Source organism: Fundulus heteroclitus, chromosome 11 (genome assembly GCF_011125445.2).
Source record: "Fundulus heteroclitus isolate FHET01 chromosome 11, MU-UCD_Fhet_4.1, whole genome shotgun sequence".
NCBI classification, from domain to species: Eukaryota; Metazoa; Chordata; class Actinopteri; order Cyprinodontiformes; family Fundulidae; genus Fundulus; species Fundulus heteroclitus.
In genome coordinates this window covers 13,418,142-13,432,933 of record NC_046371.1, presented here as the reverse complement: position 1 = coordinate 13,432,933, position 14,792 = coordinate 13,418,142, and the positions used below count along the sequence as shown (strand labels likewise).

Sequence of the window (14,792 nt, the reverse complement as noted above, 5' to 3'; positions counted from 1 at the left end):
TTGGTTAATTATTCTTCATGAGTGTTCGCCTGTTGCCTGTGTGTATTTCTGAGCACAAGGAGGAGGAGTCGTAGGATGGCACAACTGTCACTCCACGTGATAGAGGAAGTCACTGCGCTTACTTGAATTACTCGTTTTTCTCTTTCCAGGCTGATTCACTAGTGTTGACCTTCACGAGCTCGCAGCGAGGCTGTGTGGTCTTCTGCACACGTCAGAGCAGTTTGCATGACTGATGTTGCAAATATTGTTCGTTTTTCTTTTTCTTTTTTTTTTGCAAAATCATACATTTTCTATATGGTCCTTGTCAGAGGTCTCATTTGATTGGATTTATGGCATTCCGTGACAAGCACCGTCCATTTTAATTCATTCATCCTCCCGAGCTTTTTCCCAGGAAAAAATAAATAAAAATCACAAGAGGTTTTGCACCGACAGCAGGGTGTAGGAGTTGCAGACACTCGGATATTCTGGATAGGTGGGCGTTCGAGTGCCATGTTTAGAAATAAGAGAAGAGGAAAAGAGCGAGCTGTTACGCAATTGCAGTATTATTTGCAATGTCAGTTTTTTTTTTTTTTTTTATCTTTTGGACTGAGAAAACCCAAATAAAGAAACAACCATGCATGTGTGCACACTGAAGTTTCCCCTATTAGTGTCACATACATTCTTATCTGCCAGTAGGTGAGTTGGATAATCTCATGACTCGTCTGACCTCCTCCGAACTCCCTGCTGGCAGTGACAGTGGATTGGCCAAGAGGGTTGAGTGGGGGTGGGGACGGGCGGCGTCTGCTTCAGCAGCAGCAATGCCTGCGTTATATAACCCTAGCAGATGAGGCGGGATACGAGGGAGAAGAGGAAGGAAGGAGAGAGGGAAGGAACGTTTAAACAGTACCGGAGGAATGAGAGCGATTTTATAGTGAAATGGATATGGTTCAGTTAGAAAATGGGAGAATTATTCAAAAAAGGGACAGGAAATTGTGCAATTGACGCTGTACATTTGCACTGTATTTAGACTAATTAGCTAATCAGATTTTGCTCAAGGACAGCTTTTTAAGTAGTCAAGTATAGCGAAGCTTTACAGAGGTTCAAAATCAGGCGCACACGAACAACATGTAAGAAAAATGCCAAGCTGAGTAAATAAGACAATTAGATCCATAGATGCAAAGTCATAAATGTAGAACAAGGTTATGCTGGTAAAAAAAAAATGCTAACTGTATACACATTCGATGCACTAAATTATCTTTTTAAAGAGGAATTCAACACAAAATGTAAAGTATGTATGGAGTTAGTTTTGGGACTATCTTTGTAGTTTTTGCTATTTCATCATATTTATAAGCTCTTTGCAGCATATTTGATTAAAGTTTTTTTTTCTGATAAATCAAATGTTTTAAGTTGGTTAACATAGAACCTTGGTAACCCTTAACTCTGATTAAATTGGAAGCAAAAGAACAAAGGTAATTGTGAGTGAAAGTTGACTCAAAAGGCATGTGAGGATACTTCCCATGTCATAGGTTGGGGAAAATGAATCCTACTGGACTGGGTGTCTGCCATTAATAGTCAAAGTGTCTGCTCTAAATTGCAGTCTGTTATGGTACATAAATTCATTAGCAACTCCTTTAAATAGGCCAAGTCAGCCAATGGCAAGAAACTATCTGGGTGGATTATGACTAATACCATAGTTAAGCTGCCTATGCTCTTAAATCATCCGAAAAATTCAGAATACAACAGAGGGAGGAAACCTTTATTCGCCAAGACAATTTACATAACATAATGACATGGCACAGTGCTGGCTGTCTGGTTGTGGGAAAATAAGCTAGTTGTTCTGTGTGTGTTTGTGTGTTGTTGTTTTTTTTTTAACAAGATACCAGCCCTACTTTAGCACCGGACCCCCAGTGGGAAAGCCCCTATTGTAAGTAAGAGACAAGAACCGATTACATTCCAAAAATCAATTAATAGAGGTTATAAGCAATTGGGATATAATATTGGTTATAAAATACAGAAATCAAAGACATTTTTATTTATTTTCAAAATGTAGTTTATTCTTGAGGCAAAAAATGTAGTGAAGTCAAGTAAAGAATGCCGTTTTCCCCTTCAAAAGAACAAAAGTTGGGTAACCAAACAAGGTATTTCCCTGAAAAAGTACTTCCTGCATACGATCAAGTATACACAATATTAAGAAAACGTATGTGTAGTACGGCTGATGTAAGAAAGTTTTCAAAAAGTATAGATTTACAAGTTGAACATAAACAGCTGCTTTTCAGCAAACGGATTGTCTTTTATCATAATAATATTCACAAATACCTCAGACAGGGGATTTTTATCTCTTGAGATTCTCTGTTCTACTCTATATTATCCACACATTTAGTACAAGTGTTGATCTTGTATCCAAACAGCAGTTGTTAAAAATCACACTAAAAACTAAAGCTACGTTGGTATATTCGTGCCAGTACTCAATACTGAGGATGTTTTGTTAGCCAAATAACTCCTCTGTTGAAGAGCTCTTCCTTCTCTTGCGATCACTTCATACTTTCTGCTCACACACATTATCTGAAGCTTTGATCTTATTGTAAGAAAAAACTTGGCTTGCATTGGTTCCCACTGTAATAACTGCTACAGTAAATGATTCTCCAGTGACATAACAGGTCAACCCAGTTCAGTGTCTTTTAATAGTTTCAGCAGAAACCGTGTTCGTTATAGCATGTCATTAAGGTCAAGATGACAGTTCCAACATATTATATAATAATTGACTGATGATTATAATTAGCTTTTGGAATTTTTATTCACGTTCTGCTCTGCATTCTAACCTTATTTCAAATTGCACTTATTAACAAAGTTTTCAATTGTACAGTTAAGGCATTGTTTCCCATATAAGGCCCTTTTCCACTGAAAGTCCCAGAATTTAAATTGCTGGGATTTTGTTTTAACTCAGTTAATAGGAATATCAGGTAATTTGTGAGCTTTTCTGTTTCCATTGCTCTGAAAGGTCACAGAAAATGTATTTAAATCAGCCTAATGATGTGTGGAGAAGTTGTGAAAAAAACTACACTACACCTCCAGTCCATCGGGTGGCAGTAGTTATAATGATAATCATCAATCACAGGCTGTGATGCGGTAAAAATGGAGCGCAATCTGGTTCTGCATTTTGTTTTCTGTCTATTGAACCATTGAAGAACTCCAGAAGTTGTACCATCATTACAGGCAAGTCTTAAAGCCCCAGCATGTAAAATCCACATCCAAGTGCTGGGGCACTAAATTAATTACAACTGACCTCACCGTTAAGCACGTTATAAGTATTACAGAAGCTACAAAGTGTCATAAATGTGACGGTGTCAACAAGTATGTCCTCCATGTCCGAAGACCATCAAACTAGACGCTTCTGCCAGGAGAGCAGAATAGTTGCAGGACCGCACTGCCCTGTTTCTAACACAATGGCAAAATAAACTTCACTGTTATATTAAATTAACTTACCCGCCCAGCATAAAGACTTAAACCATCCATTTTGAATCCCCTCTTCCTCATGAATTGTCTCCACCCCACCTGGTAAAAGCTAAGCTGACATAGCCTCTCGTTCTCTCCCGGTTATTACTTCTTTTTCTTTTCCCTGTTACTTTCTCTTCCCTCCCACTGGGCAAAGGGTATGGATGGTAGAATGGTCATCTTCTCATGTTTTATATTCTCAGAAAAATGTAAAAAAAAAAAAAAAACATTGATTGATGGTAACTACCACGTCCATCTGTATGTAGGTAACTCAATTTTTGTTCATAATTACATATCATGCTTAGTGGTTAAATTAAAGGGTAATGCTCATTGCTAGTTCTGCTGTATTTTGCGTTCAAATACAAATACTACCTAATTTCTTAGGTAGAAATTTCGGTTATTTATATACTCTAGTGGCGTAGTTATTTTTTAGCCCTCTTTATACTTATACTCCTTACATCTTCATGTAATTATTTGTACTTTCTACTTCTTACATTTTGAAAAAATCGTCATTCTGTTTTATTTCAGCTTGTTTTCATTCTGGCTTGTCAATTAAAAAAAATTCAGATTAATAGCTCTACCCGAACAGAGTGAATTTGATTGTGGTTGGAGGCAGTACTGCATCAAGTTGTTTGCCAAACACCGCAACAAAAACTTAACAAGAAGAACAAAACGTAGAAGAAGAACATTGCATTTTTAGGATTAATTGTTGTTAATTGTTATTTTTTAAATAACCTTTAGGATTAATCATTCATCTTGACAACACTGTGTACTGCATACAGACAACCATAGAAGGGTAATTGTTATAAGAGGCTAATGCACTCATTGTCATGTCCAGTTAGGTTATCTTGCATCTGGTGCCCTCATTAATTCCTGTATCCACGCTTGGATGTTCTTTTACATTCCAACAATAACAAGTAAAATATTATTGATAATGTCTCTGAAGCTTGAGTTTTTGCACCAATACTTATAGGCAACCAGACATCAGATTTTCTGGTCCATGAAACCCATGTTGATGCTCAGTATTGCACTTATATGGACCTTTAATATATCTGCTTGTACTAAATGGTTCGTTTTCAATAGATATATATGTGGGTGAAACCGGCAATCAAGTTTTTTTTTCCAATATTAACATCAGACTATACAATTATGAGATTATGAATATATGCATGTTGCGCAGGTTGAGTCTTTGTCAGCTATGATCAGTTAACAGGACTTTTAAACAAGTGTTTGACAGGTAGTGCAATGTAAAATGTACACTCTAAAACTAAAATGTTACTGTAAATTCTTACAATGTACAGCTTAATGATAGCATACAAACCCCCACTGCAGTCTGTGGTAACTATTTTAAGTTACTAATGCATATTTCAAGTTTTGTATTTAAACCTGGGCTTTAATGTCAAATTGTCCATGGTTACCTTGAGGTAACTTCACTGACTTGATGTACAACTCGTTTGAACATTTTTCCTCCTGTCTTTGGTGCCTTAATGTTGGTAAATAAGGCAAAACCGTCTCACCAAAAGCCTCTGTTAACGCTGTGAGCTTCACTGCCATTACGACTTCTTGTCTGGGGTTACATCGGCCTGGGTTACACTCCCCTGTGGGCGGAGCAATCTTAAAGTTGGCATCACGTCAATTGGCAACAGAGTGTTCAGTCGAATTTTTGGTTTGAGTTCTCATGTGTGTAAGGAGGGAAAGGAAATTGAGCTTGAAAGAGCAATAATATGCAGCTCTCTTCTTGCCTTCCTGCCAAATCATATCACTCGTATAAGCGAGTGCATTTAGTAGATTTTTCTTTCTTCTTTCCTGGATGTAAGTAATTTTTAATATTCTCCTGCTTGTCACTAAACACTGGCCAGGTGTGTGTTTGTGTGTCTGCATTAAATGGTTCAGAGCCACAGTTGATGCATCAGTAATGAGAGGAGTGTAAAGGAAGGAGGTTTATCATGAAAACACCGTCCTGTGTTCATTATATGATCAGTGTTTGAGTCAAACAAGCATGGAGAAAAACAGAATTATGTAGATTGTTATCTGTTTAGCCGTCAAATGTTTTTCTTTTGTTTTTTTCTTTTTCTAAAGCCAAAACTGGGGCACCTTTTCAAAACAAGCAAGTATAGAGTAACGTCCACCACTCGCCATGGTCGAATGCTGTTGGTGGTTTTATGTGATCTGTAATGGCAATTTGTAGTTTTGCAGGTTCTAAGCTGTCCAGAGGGAGCCCTTATGGGTCAACAGCCGCTCAATAATTAGTGTTCCCAGCATCTTCAGTTTAATCAGACCAAAGTTGTCAATAAGGAAACATGAGTACATTGCAGTGTACTGTTACGGCTCTTCATTACAGAGGTTGAAAGAGGGTATTTCCTATAAATACTCTTCTGGCAGACTCATGATCCAAAGTTAGCACCAGCACATTTCAGAAGGCAGCAGCCAACATTCACGGTGTGTATACATGGTGTTGCGTTTGCAGTCTATGGCTAGTGTGCGCATACCATTAAAAGATTTGACTGAATGAGGCCACGCCTTGTCACAGCAGGCAATTACCATGAATATTTATCACTTGCATGATTTAAAAATAGCCGTTTGTATCACATGCACTGGTTAACCAAAACACTTCAGCAAAACCACTCTGAGAACACTGGAATGGCATCTCGGGAAAATTGCACGCAGTGGAGGTCGTTTATTGAACAAGCTTCCCATCTCCTCAGATTCCAATTCAAATGAAGCGTCCATTAAACCAGTCCATGTACGTACAGTGTCTTGCAAAAGTATTTCAACTGCTTGAACTTCTTTGCAGTTCATTATGCAGCGTTTTATAAAATCTACCGGCTCTAGATAAAGTTTGTTGTGCTTCTTTTTTTTTTTTTTGGAGGACAACTCAACCTCATTGAGATTAGAAGGATGGCATCTCTGAACAGCAGGTTTTAAGTCTCTCTCAAGATTGCCCTGTAGTTAATTTCCCCATCAAATGAAACTTTTTAAATGATCCTACTCATTTTCTGTTTTCCTTAAAGCTGTGTATGCTATTTTTAAATATTTTACAGTAATTTTCCTGATGTTTTAAGTTTTCCCTTACTGTGCAATCTTGTTCTTATTTTCTGTTGTTCATATTTAATCTTTGTATGAATCCACATGCTTCCTTTGCGAGTTGTGTCGGTGCTGGTCCACCGGAACTTCCCCACTGAGGGATAATAAAGGATATTTGTATTCTATTGTATTTTAACCATCTGGCCTGTTCTCGTTGATTTAAAAAAAAAAAAAAAAAAAAAAAAAAAAAAAAAAAAAGCATCACCAAAGCACAATGCCGTTGTAGTTTTCTGCCACATACAGCTTTCTGCATGCAAGTCAAATTTGGTTAACTGGTTTCATCTGAGCAGCTGTACATCTCCTTTTTCCACATATTTCCACTGTCCATGACATCAGTTGTGAATAGCTTTAAACAGGACTTCCTCTGGGTTTTTCCTCAATAATGGCTTTCTTTTTACCCATCTTCCCAAAATGCCAAATCCTTAGAGTGCATGACTGATGGTTGGTGTGTGTGTGTGTGTGTGTGTGTGTGTGTGTGTGTGTGTGTGTGTGTGTGTGTGTGTGTGTGTGTGTGTGTGTCATATTTTCCCACTTAACCATGGGCCTCTTGGCTGCTTCTCTGATTTATTGTCTTTATTGTCTTACTCAGCAGTTTAAGCGTACAGCTGTGCCATGTCATCATAGGTTTTATTCAGTTGTTCCAGACTCATTCAGTCCATTTCAGATGATGGATTGAAGTGCTGAGACATTTAAAGATTGGAATATTGTTTTATAAGCCAATCAGGTTTTAAACTTCTCCACTTCACTGTATCCCCGACCTGTCTGCTGTTTTCCTTGGTCCAAAAGGTGATGTCTGTTCACTGGCGTTCTCTAAACAAAACTCCAAGACTTGCGTAAAGCCGCTGTTTTTATTCTTAGGTTAAATTACACATAGGTGGACTCTGTTTTCTTTTGAAGGCAGTCTGCTGCATTATAGGGGGATCTAAGTAAAGGAGGCTGAAACTAATGCATGCCCCACTTCAAATGTTTTTCCATATATTTTTCCATATGTTTTAAAAACATGGACCGTTTTTTTTTCTTTTTTTTTTTCGTTTCTCAATTATGGTCTATATTGATATAATCTGTCATAAAAAATCATTGTTTTTTTGTTTTTTTTAATCGGTATATATATGATATAAACATATTGGATAAGTCGTGTTGTTGTGACTATCAGAGTGTAGATTGCAGTTGACGAAAACACCAGTTTAATTTGACCCAGATTCATAATGAGACTGATAACTGCCTTTCAAACAGAACAAACAGTTACAGGTTGTGGTTTTAAAAGTTTCGATATAAGCCGCATTTCGGCATTTAGGTTTCCAGTCACACAATTGCGATCACCTGAAGAGGAGGTTTAACCTATATGTTGTGTTCTGGGTTATTATGAACGTCATTTTCATGGACCTACCAGTCTAGTATGATTTTTTTTTTTTTTTATCTCTCATTCTTTGTGCTGAGCACTACATAAACAAACAGCTTATTCATTATCCAATTTTCTTCTGTTTAAGAAACTATATTTCTGAAATGTGTTCATGTTGAAGCATCTATAAACCTAAAAATGTCTAATGATGTGATAAATGGGAGTGTCTTAAAAAGACATTGCCAAAAAAACTGATTGTTAGCAATTGTGTTGCATTCTGAATCAGCCTCATTTTATCTGGTCTTGTGCTTGGAGAAATCCTGACTTGCTCACAGATACATGGGCGGGCATGTTCAGCTGGATGCCTTCCAAGATCTAGTTTACACGAGCATATATCATCTTTTCCATGACTGCAAGTTAAGTTGTGGCGGTTTGACGATAGGATTGGGGTTACATTTTCTTTTACAAAAGTGGTTCTTGGACTTTTAAAATATATATATATATTTTTAGTTTAACCAGATTACAATTGAAATCTAAAAAAAAAAAAAAAATACAGCGTGATTTTATTTGTTTTTACAAGAAGACAGGACTTTTTAGCCATTCTTCTTTGCAAAACATATTTTCAGCTCCGTGAAATTGGGTGGAGTCTGTCAAGAATGTCCAAACATGACCACCGATTCTCAATTGTATCTAATGTAGGTCTGGACTTTGACTAGGTCATTCTAACACATGAACAGGCTTTGATGTCAACTGATCCAAAGTAACTCTGGCTGTGTGTTTGCGGTCGCTGTCCTGGTGGAACCTCCATCACACTCTCAAGCCTTTGCAAGCCTTGTTCTTGCAACATTGCCCTGTATTTAGCTCCATCCATCTTACCTCGACTTTGACTAACTTTCCTGTCCCTGCAGGAAAAAAAAAAAAAAATGGAAAAGTGTCTACTACCAAGGTTTCACACTGATATTTGGTTAGACTCTTTTCCATTCTCCTGGGGTGGATTTAACTGTGCTTCATGAACTCTTCAAACCTTGCGATGCTGTTCTTTAAACTAACCCTGCTTTAAACTTCTGCACAACTTCATGGCTGACCTGTTTGCTGTGTTCCTTGCTCTTCATTTTATCATTTTATGTTCTCCAAAATCACTCTTGTACACAACAACTGTGATGATCAACTTTATTTACTAATTAGGCAATTTCATAAGGCCATTAGATGTAGACCATTTAAGGGTATTACAGTAAAAGGGGAGGAATACAAATGGATCTCTATCTTTTTGAGATTGTTTTTGTTATACATTTTGAACACTATCTCTTTTTTTTCCACTCACATTTACTTGTGAGCTAGAAACTACTTAGTGTCAGCACTTTATCATATGATTCCAATGGAAAACACAGAGGAATGTGGCTGCAACGTGATGAAATGTGCAAAAGTTCAACGGACATGAACGCTCTTGCGTGTTTCTATAGACCTACTTTTTATTCATACGCAAGCTTAGCAAAACGGTCGGTTCATAACGTTAATGTGCATTCAGTCCTGTGTGCTACGACACAATAAAGGAGAGTAAAGCTTGTTTAATGCGGTCAAATTCCTTTCATAATCCTGCCACACATGCTGCCTCTTCAACTGCAATAGCTAAAATGTACTGTTTGTGTTGACTCGGGCTCTAGGCTGCATTTTAGATGTCACAGTAACTTCAGTTATAAGCAAAGGGAGAAAGACGACCACAAGTGTGTACACAGCAGGATTTAGCAAAGGTTTAATGGGCATTATAATACAATGGCCTAAGATTTGGAGCTCAGCTACTGCACATAAAAACTGTTGCTGGGGATAAGCTGTGTACTATTTGTCTTATTTGCTTTTATATTAATGAAAACACAAGCTGTGAGCTCAGCCTAAAAAAAGGATTTATTAGTCACACCATTTTAGTCAATTCTTCTCTCCTTTTGACACATTTTTTTTAAATATATTTTCAGGATTGTAAAATCTTTTTGAAATGTTTTGTCCAAAAATGTTTTTTTTTTATATATTATGTGACCAGTGCTTTAAAATTAGGCTTATGTCCTATGTTTTATTTTTTTTTAGCCTTGGAAATAGTCTGCTGTGAAAAGTAATAAAAATCATGCATTCAGTTTTTCTTTGAAAGCCAGACCAATCAAAAGGACTTTCATGTCTCCTAGCAACTATACAACATTTGACTTTTTTTATACTGTATCTGTAAATCAGGCTTCTCAATTTAATTCAATGCAATTTTATTTATATAGTGCCGATTCATGATACTTGTCATCTCAAGGCACTTTCCGAAGTCAAATTCAATCAGAGTATACAGATTGCCTCTGCAGACATTTTTTTTTCTAAACACTGTCATATGTTCATGCATGACACATTCTCAGCATTTATTTTTCTTTTAACCCCACCCTCTTTTCTCTTTTTTTCCCCTCCCCAGCTCATCAGTCAGAACAGGAGAGAACAACAGCACTTCAGTGACGGGCCAGTCCAAGCCCGGCGGGCAAACCCATAAGATCTGTCTGGTGTGCTCTGATGAGGCATCAGGATGCCATTACGGGGTAGTAACCTGTGGCAGCTGCAAGGTGTTCTTCAAGAGGGCCGTTGAAGGTTAGTCCCACGATTCACTGATTGCTCTGAATGACTCACAAGTTGTAAACACTTAAAATGTCCCCTAGTAAAGGCACAAGTAGTCTCATTTTCTATGAAAATGTATGACTTTAACACAAAAACTATAGTAAGGTATTGTTTCCTGCATGTCTGCTGAGTGAACAGCATTTGTTAACATGTGCAAGATTCGGCTGTTGATGGTTTTACCACATTACCTTTTTTTTTGTCTCTGTTTTGGACCTTCTGAAAACATTTAAATCAAAGTGTTACTTTGGTCACATTGGTAGGTGGATTGTTTTACTCGTACATCGATTTTGTGGTTCTTCATTTTAGCTCTGCCCTCATACAACCACTTCTTTAATGTTTCATTGCAGAGATTATGTTCCCTAGTGACTTTTTATCATCCACACAAACCTACAAATACAAAGATTCAATCCCAAAACATAACTATTCTAATCCAGTTTTATACACATAAGACCGTTTAGGGGTGGAAAGTTTCACAGAATCTACCGTCGAGTTAGTCGTTTTGGGATGAAAATGAGTGAATGAATCAATCAATTCCCCTTTTTATTAGTTTGTAATATTCCAGAATTACCAAACATAGATAATATATATAAATATAAACATAGATAATCCATCTTGTGTAGATAAAGAAAAATGTTCTCAAACTTATTCTCAAGAACATGTCCTGTGGTCATGTAAAAACTCAAAGTATAAGGCAGTTTGGCATTACACACCGACAGCAAGGGTAAAGGCTGGCATGGAGTTTTGTCCACCAATTAGAGACTTAGTTAATTACAGAATGCTTTCTTATTCAAAAGATTGAACACCGTTTTTCCTTGTAGCCTTGAACTACGTATTCAGTCGCAAATGTTAATAAAAAGAATAACTTTCCATCATGCTAAAACACAGTGTTAGTCCAATTTTAATACCAATCAAGGTTGTTCATCACAAAATACCTCTCAGTTACAGGATCTATGTGGTGCAATGGACAACTCGTTGGCAATTCCTTATGTCTCTTTATAAAGTATAGACATTAATACTGTGCCAAAATCAAATAATTTACAGCATTTTGATTAAAAGCACACAGCTGAGAGAACAAGTAGCCTTATACTGTGGCTATAAAAACATTCCAGTGATTTCTTCTTTGGCTCTCGCCGTGTTCTGTCCGACTTTACGCTGAGAGGCATTTTAAAAAGAAGCAGAACATTTTTCCTTCCTCATCCTAGCACTGTCCACTGAACAATAACCCTGTCACCTTTGCCAAGCCGACATATTAAACGTGTTGCTGCTAGCATGAGCAGACGAGGTTTACTGCTGGCACGAGCAACGCCGCTGCTAGCATGAGCGAACTGACTTCTGCTACCATAAGCAGCAAGTTGTGCTCCTAGCTGGAGCAAAAACTGCAAGTGAATCTGGCTGCTAGCTTGCCTAACATATGTTGCTCCTGACATGAGCAAGAAGTGCTGGGGCTGCTAACATGAGCATTAGCAACATGCTCCTCAGTTTTTCCACAGGGTAGCAGGATTGTCAACTGTAAATGTCTGGCAAAATAGTTGCATTTAATTATAATACAAAAACTTAAAAGGTTGACAAGCCTCTTTTTATTGCTAGGCGGCAGCAACAACGGTGCAACTCTGGCCATCACGACGGCTAGTTATTTAAAATGAATACTATAGCATAGGACAGCAGAGATTTAGTGCCATTTACTCTGCTGGTGCGTAGATGCACTTCTTTCTAGTTGAAGCAGTGTTGCTGTTAGCATTTCCACAAAATCTGGGCCTGGAAACAAAGCAGTTTGTTTTTTTTTAGTTCATGCGCTGAACTGTGAGGTACAGCCTTGTGTCAACCCCAAAATGACCTGTTCCATTCCTTGTATTTTCCTGCAGTTGACTACGTAGCCTTTTACTTTCCACGCCTCAAGAGCCTTGTATAACAAATTGTAGAGTATACATTTCTTCTCATGGACAAATAGGTTTTTTGCAAAGATTTTATCATGAAAGGATATTGAAAACAAAAGGAATGCAGCTGACAGACAACAATGATCTTTTAGGTTTATGGTTGTTGTTTATTTTATAGATTCCTCTTGTTCTTTCCTGTGGTTTTACGGTTTCTGCCTTTTCACAAGCTGTCCCTATAGATGTGTTCTTATTTTCTGTATGTTTTGTTCCTCACAATTGATCAATGCTTGCACTCATCAACAATCGGCTTGCAAAGCCTTGGTGTGTAATAAATAAGCTGGTCTCTTAATTCTTATTGATCCAATGCTGACGCAGTGCCCAGTGTAAAGAGATGACCCTTACTAATCCCTTTCTACCTGGTTAAAAGACCAGTAGTCTTTTCCTGCTTTCAATCTGTTTTATTTTCTACCTCTGTCCACTTCCTCTGTAACCGCAGCTACCATTGCTGGTGAAGTAATGGCCGGTGAACAAGCTTTCACAAATCATTGCTCTTGGTATATGTTTGTCTGGCTTCTGCAGGATCCGAATATACATTTTGTTAATGCAAATTATCCTACAAAAAATCTGTATTAACCACATAGGACATTGCTGGCAAAAAAAATTATAAATGATGTATGTTTCAGATTCACGGCTTAGGTGTTGTTGTCATCAACAGTACTCAAGAATTCTGGGGCTAAAACATGTTTTAGGAATGTTGCCTATAATGCTTTAAAAGTTGAAATTTAGCTGAGATTAGAAATGCTTAAACAATGTTTTGGTTCATATTCAAAAACACAAAACAAAAATAGCCTGTGTTAAGTCTCAAGGAAGTCAGTGTCAGTTTTTGTTAGTCTTTGATTCTGTCTAAACTGATTTTAGGAAGGATACAAGAGCTTTGTGCAGTAATGAAACACTACCTATGTAACCCTAAACACAGGATCATCAACAGTGTTTCTGAATACAAATTTGGTTTAACAGTTGAAAAATCAAATTAACACACAGCCACCCATTTTTTGCTAATCTGGTCATACAATACCCCTTAAAACAGGCATGTGCCACAAACTGGTAGTTTTACGGAAAGCAAGAAGAAGTATTTTTAAATTGATGATTGATCTATTTTAGACACAAGCTATCACAATCATGGAAGAAACCAAATATCCAGCATATTTTTTTTATATTTTGTTATAAAATAGCTTCTCCCAAACGTGTAACAAATATAGAAATGGATCATAAAAGAGTTTTTCATCTTGAGATTTAAAAATAAAAGCTACTTAATCGATTTTAAGGATATCATCCAATATTTCAGTTTCTGGAATATTGCCTGATATGTTCATTAAAGTACAGTATTTTGCACCTAAACATATTTTGATGCTACTATTACCTTATACAGAACATTTTAATGCCATTAACTTATTTTTCTGTGGAAGGAGAACACCTCCTTTTTGTCTTTCAATGTGAGCATTGGATATGAGCTTTTTTTTCTACAGTACTAAAACTTGTAAAATTGCATGATTGTTTTTTTTCTCTTGTTTTTTTATTTTTTTTTGCTTTTTTTTGTTTTTTGTTTTTTTTTTTGTTTTTGCTTTGCCTGCTTTTATTATGTCGTGCGGGTGTAATCACCGATGCGACAAAACTGAACTGTCGCTTTGTTTTTTTGAAAAGAACTGCCAATAATAGCACTGAGAAAGTTACGTGTGTCATTTTTGTTTTTCTCCCCCTTGTCTGTTCTCTGCTCATCATCTCTATGGTGAAGGATGGAGAGCACGGCAAAACACAGATGGTAAATAAATGCACTTTTAAACTGCATTGATAATAATAATTATAATAATAGTAGTAATAATCATTGTAATTGTGATTATTTGAATTTATTTTTTTGATGAAAACTGTGTCACTTCTGATTCGTTCATGTCCCTGCATTCCTTCAGCACTAAAACATGAGCAGTCTGCCTACACATGCACACAAGCCTCTGCTGCCAACTGTCTCTGAATGCATGCAGATCTTCTGATTGGATGATTCAAATAAGTGGCAGTTGCTTTTGAATGATTATTGTGCTCTTCAGTTTCATCTTGACCTACTTCACCACCTCTTCTTAACTGGTCTTGGATCTCAAATTTAATGTCACAACCACTCCACTTAACTTAATCCTCTTCTGTTGACCCACTTTAGCTCCTAAGTTCTGTCTCTATGCTGCTCAGGTGTTTAAAAGTATGTTTCAATGTGTTATGGTTGGGGTTTAAAGCTATGTTGCTTGCAATAAATCATTTTTCATCCTTCATGTTCTTGGTTCAGGTTGTTGGTCATTTAATTATAGCCCATTTGCATGTGTAATTTGGATTTATTCTAGTTTTTA

At 37.0% G+C, this 14,792-nt stretch overlaps 1 protein-coding gene across 2 annotated transcripts in view; it reads left to right on the top strand.

Annotated features, from left to right (window-relative positions):
• LOC105935675 (glucocorticoid receptor) overlaps window positions 1–14,792 on the top strand; it is an 82,480-nt gene that overhangs the window by 40,424 nt on the left and 27,264 nt on the right. The window contains exons 3-4 of one of the 2 annotated variants that reach the window (XM_012876200.3): window positions 10,332–10,501; window positions 14,195–14,221. In XM_012876200.3, the coding sequence (XP_012731654.2) occupies window positions 10,332–10,501; window positions 14,195–14,221 (197 nt within the window). The remainder of the gene's footprint in view (window positions 1–10,331; window positions 10,502–14,194; window positions 14,222–14,792) is intronic. The other variant, XM_012876201.3, reaches the window with a different exon arrangement.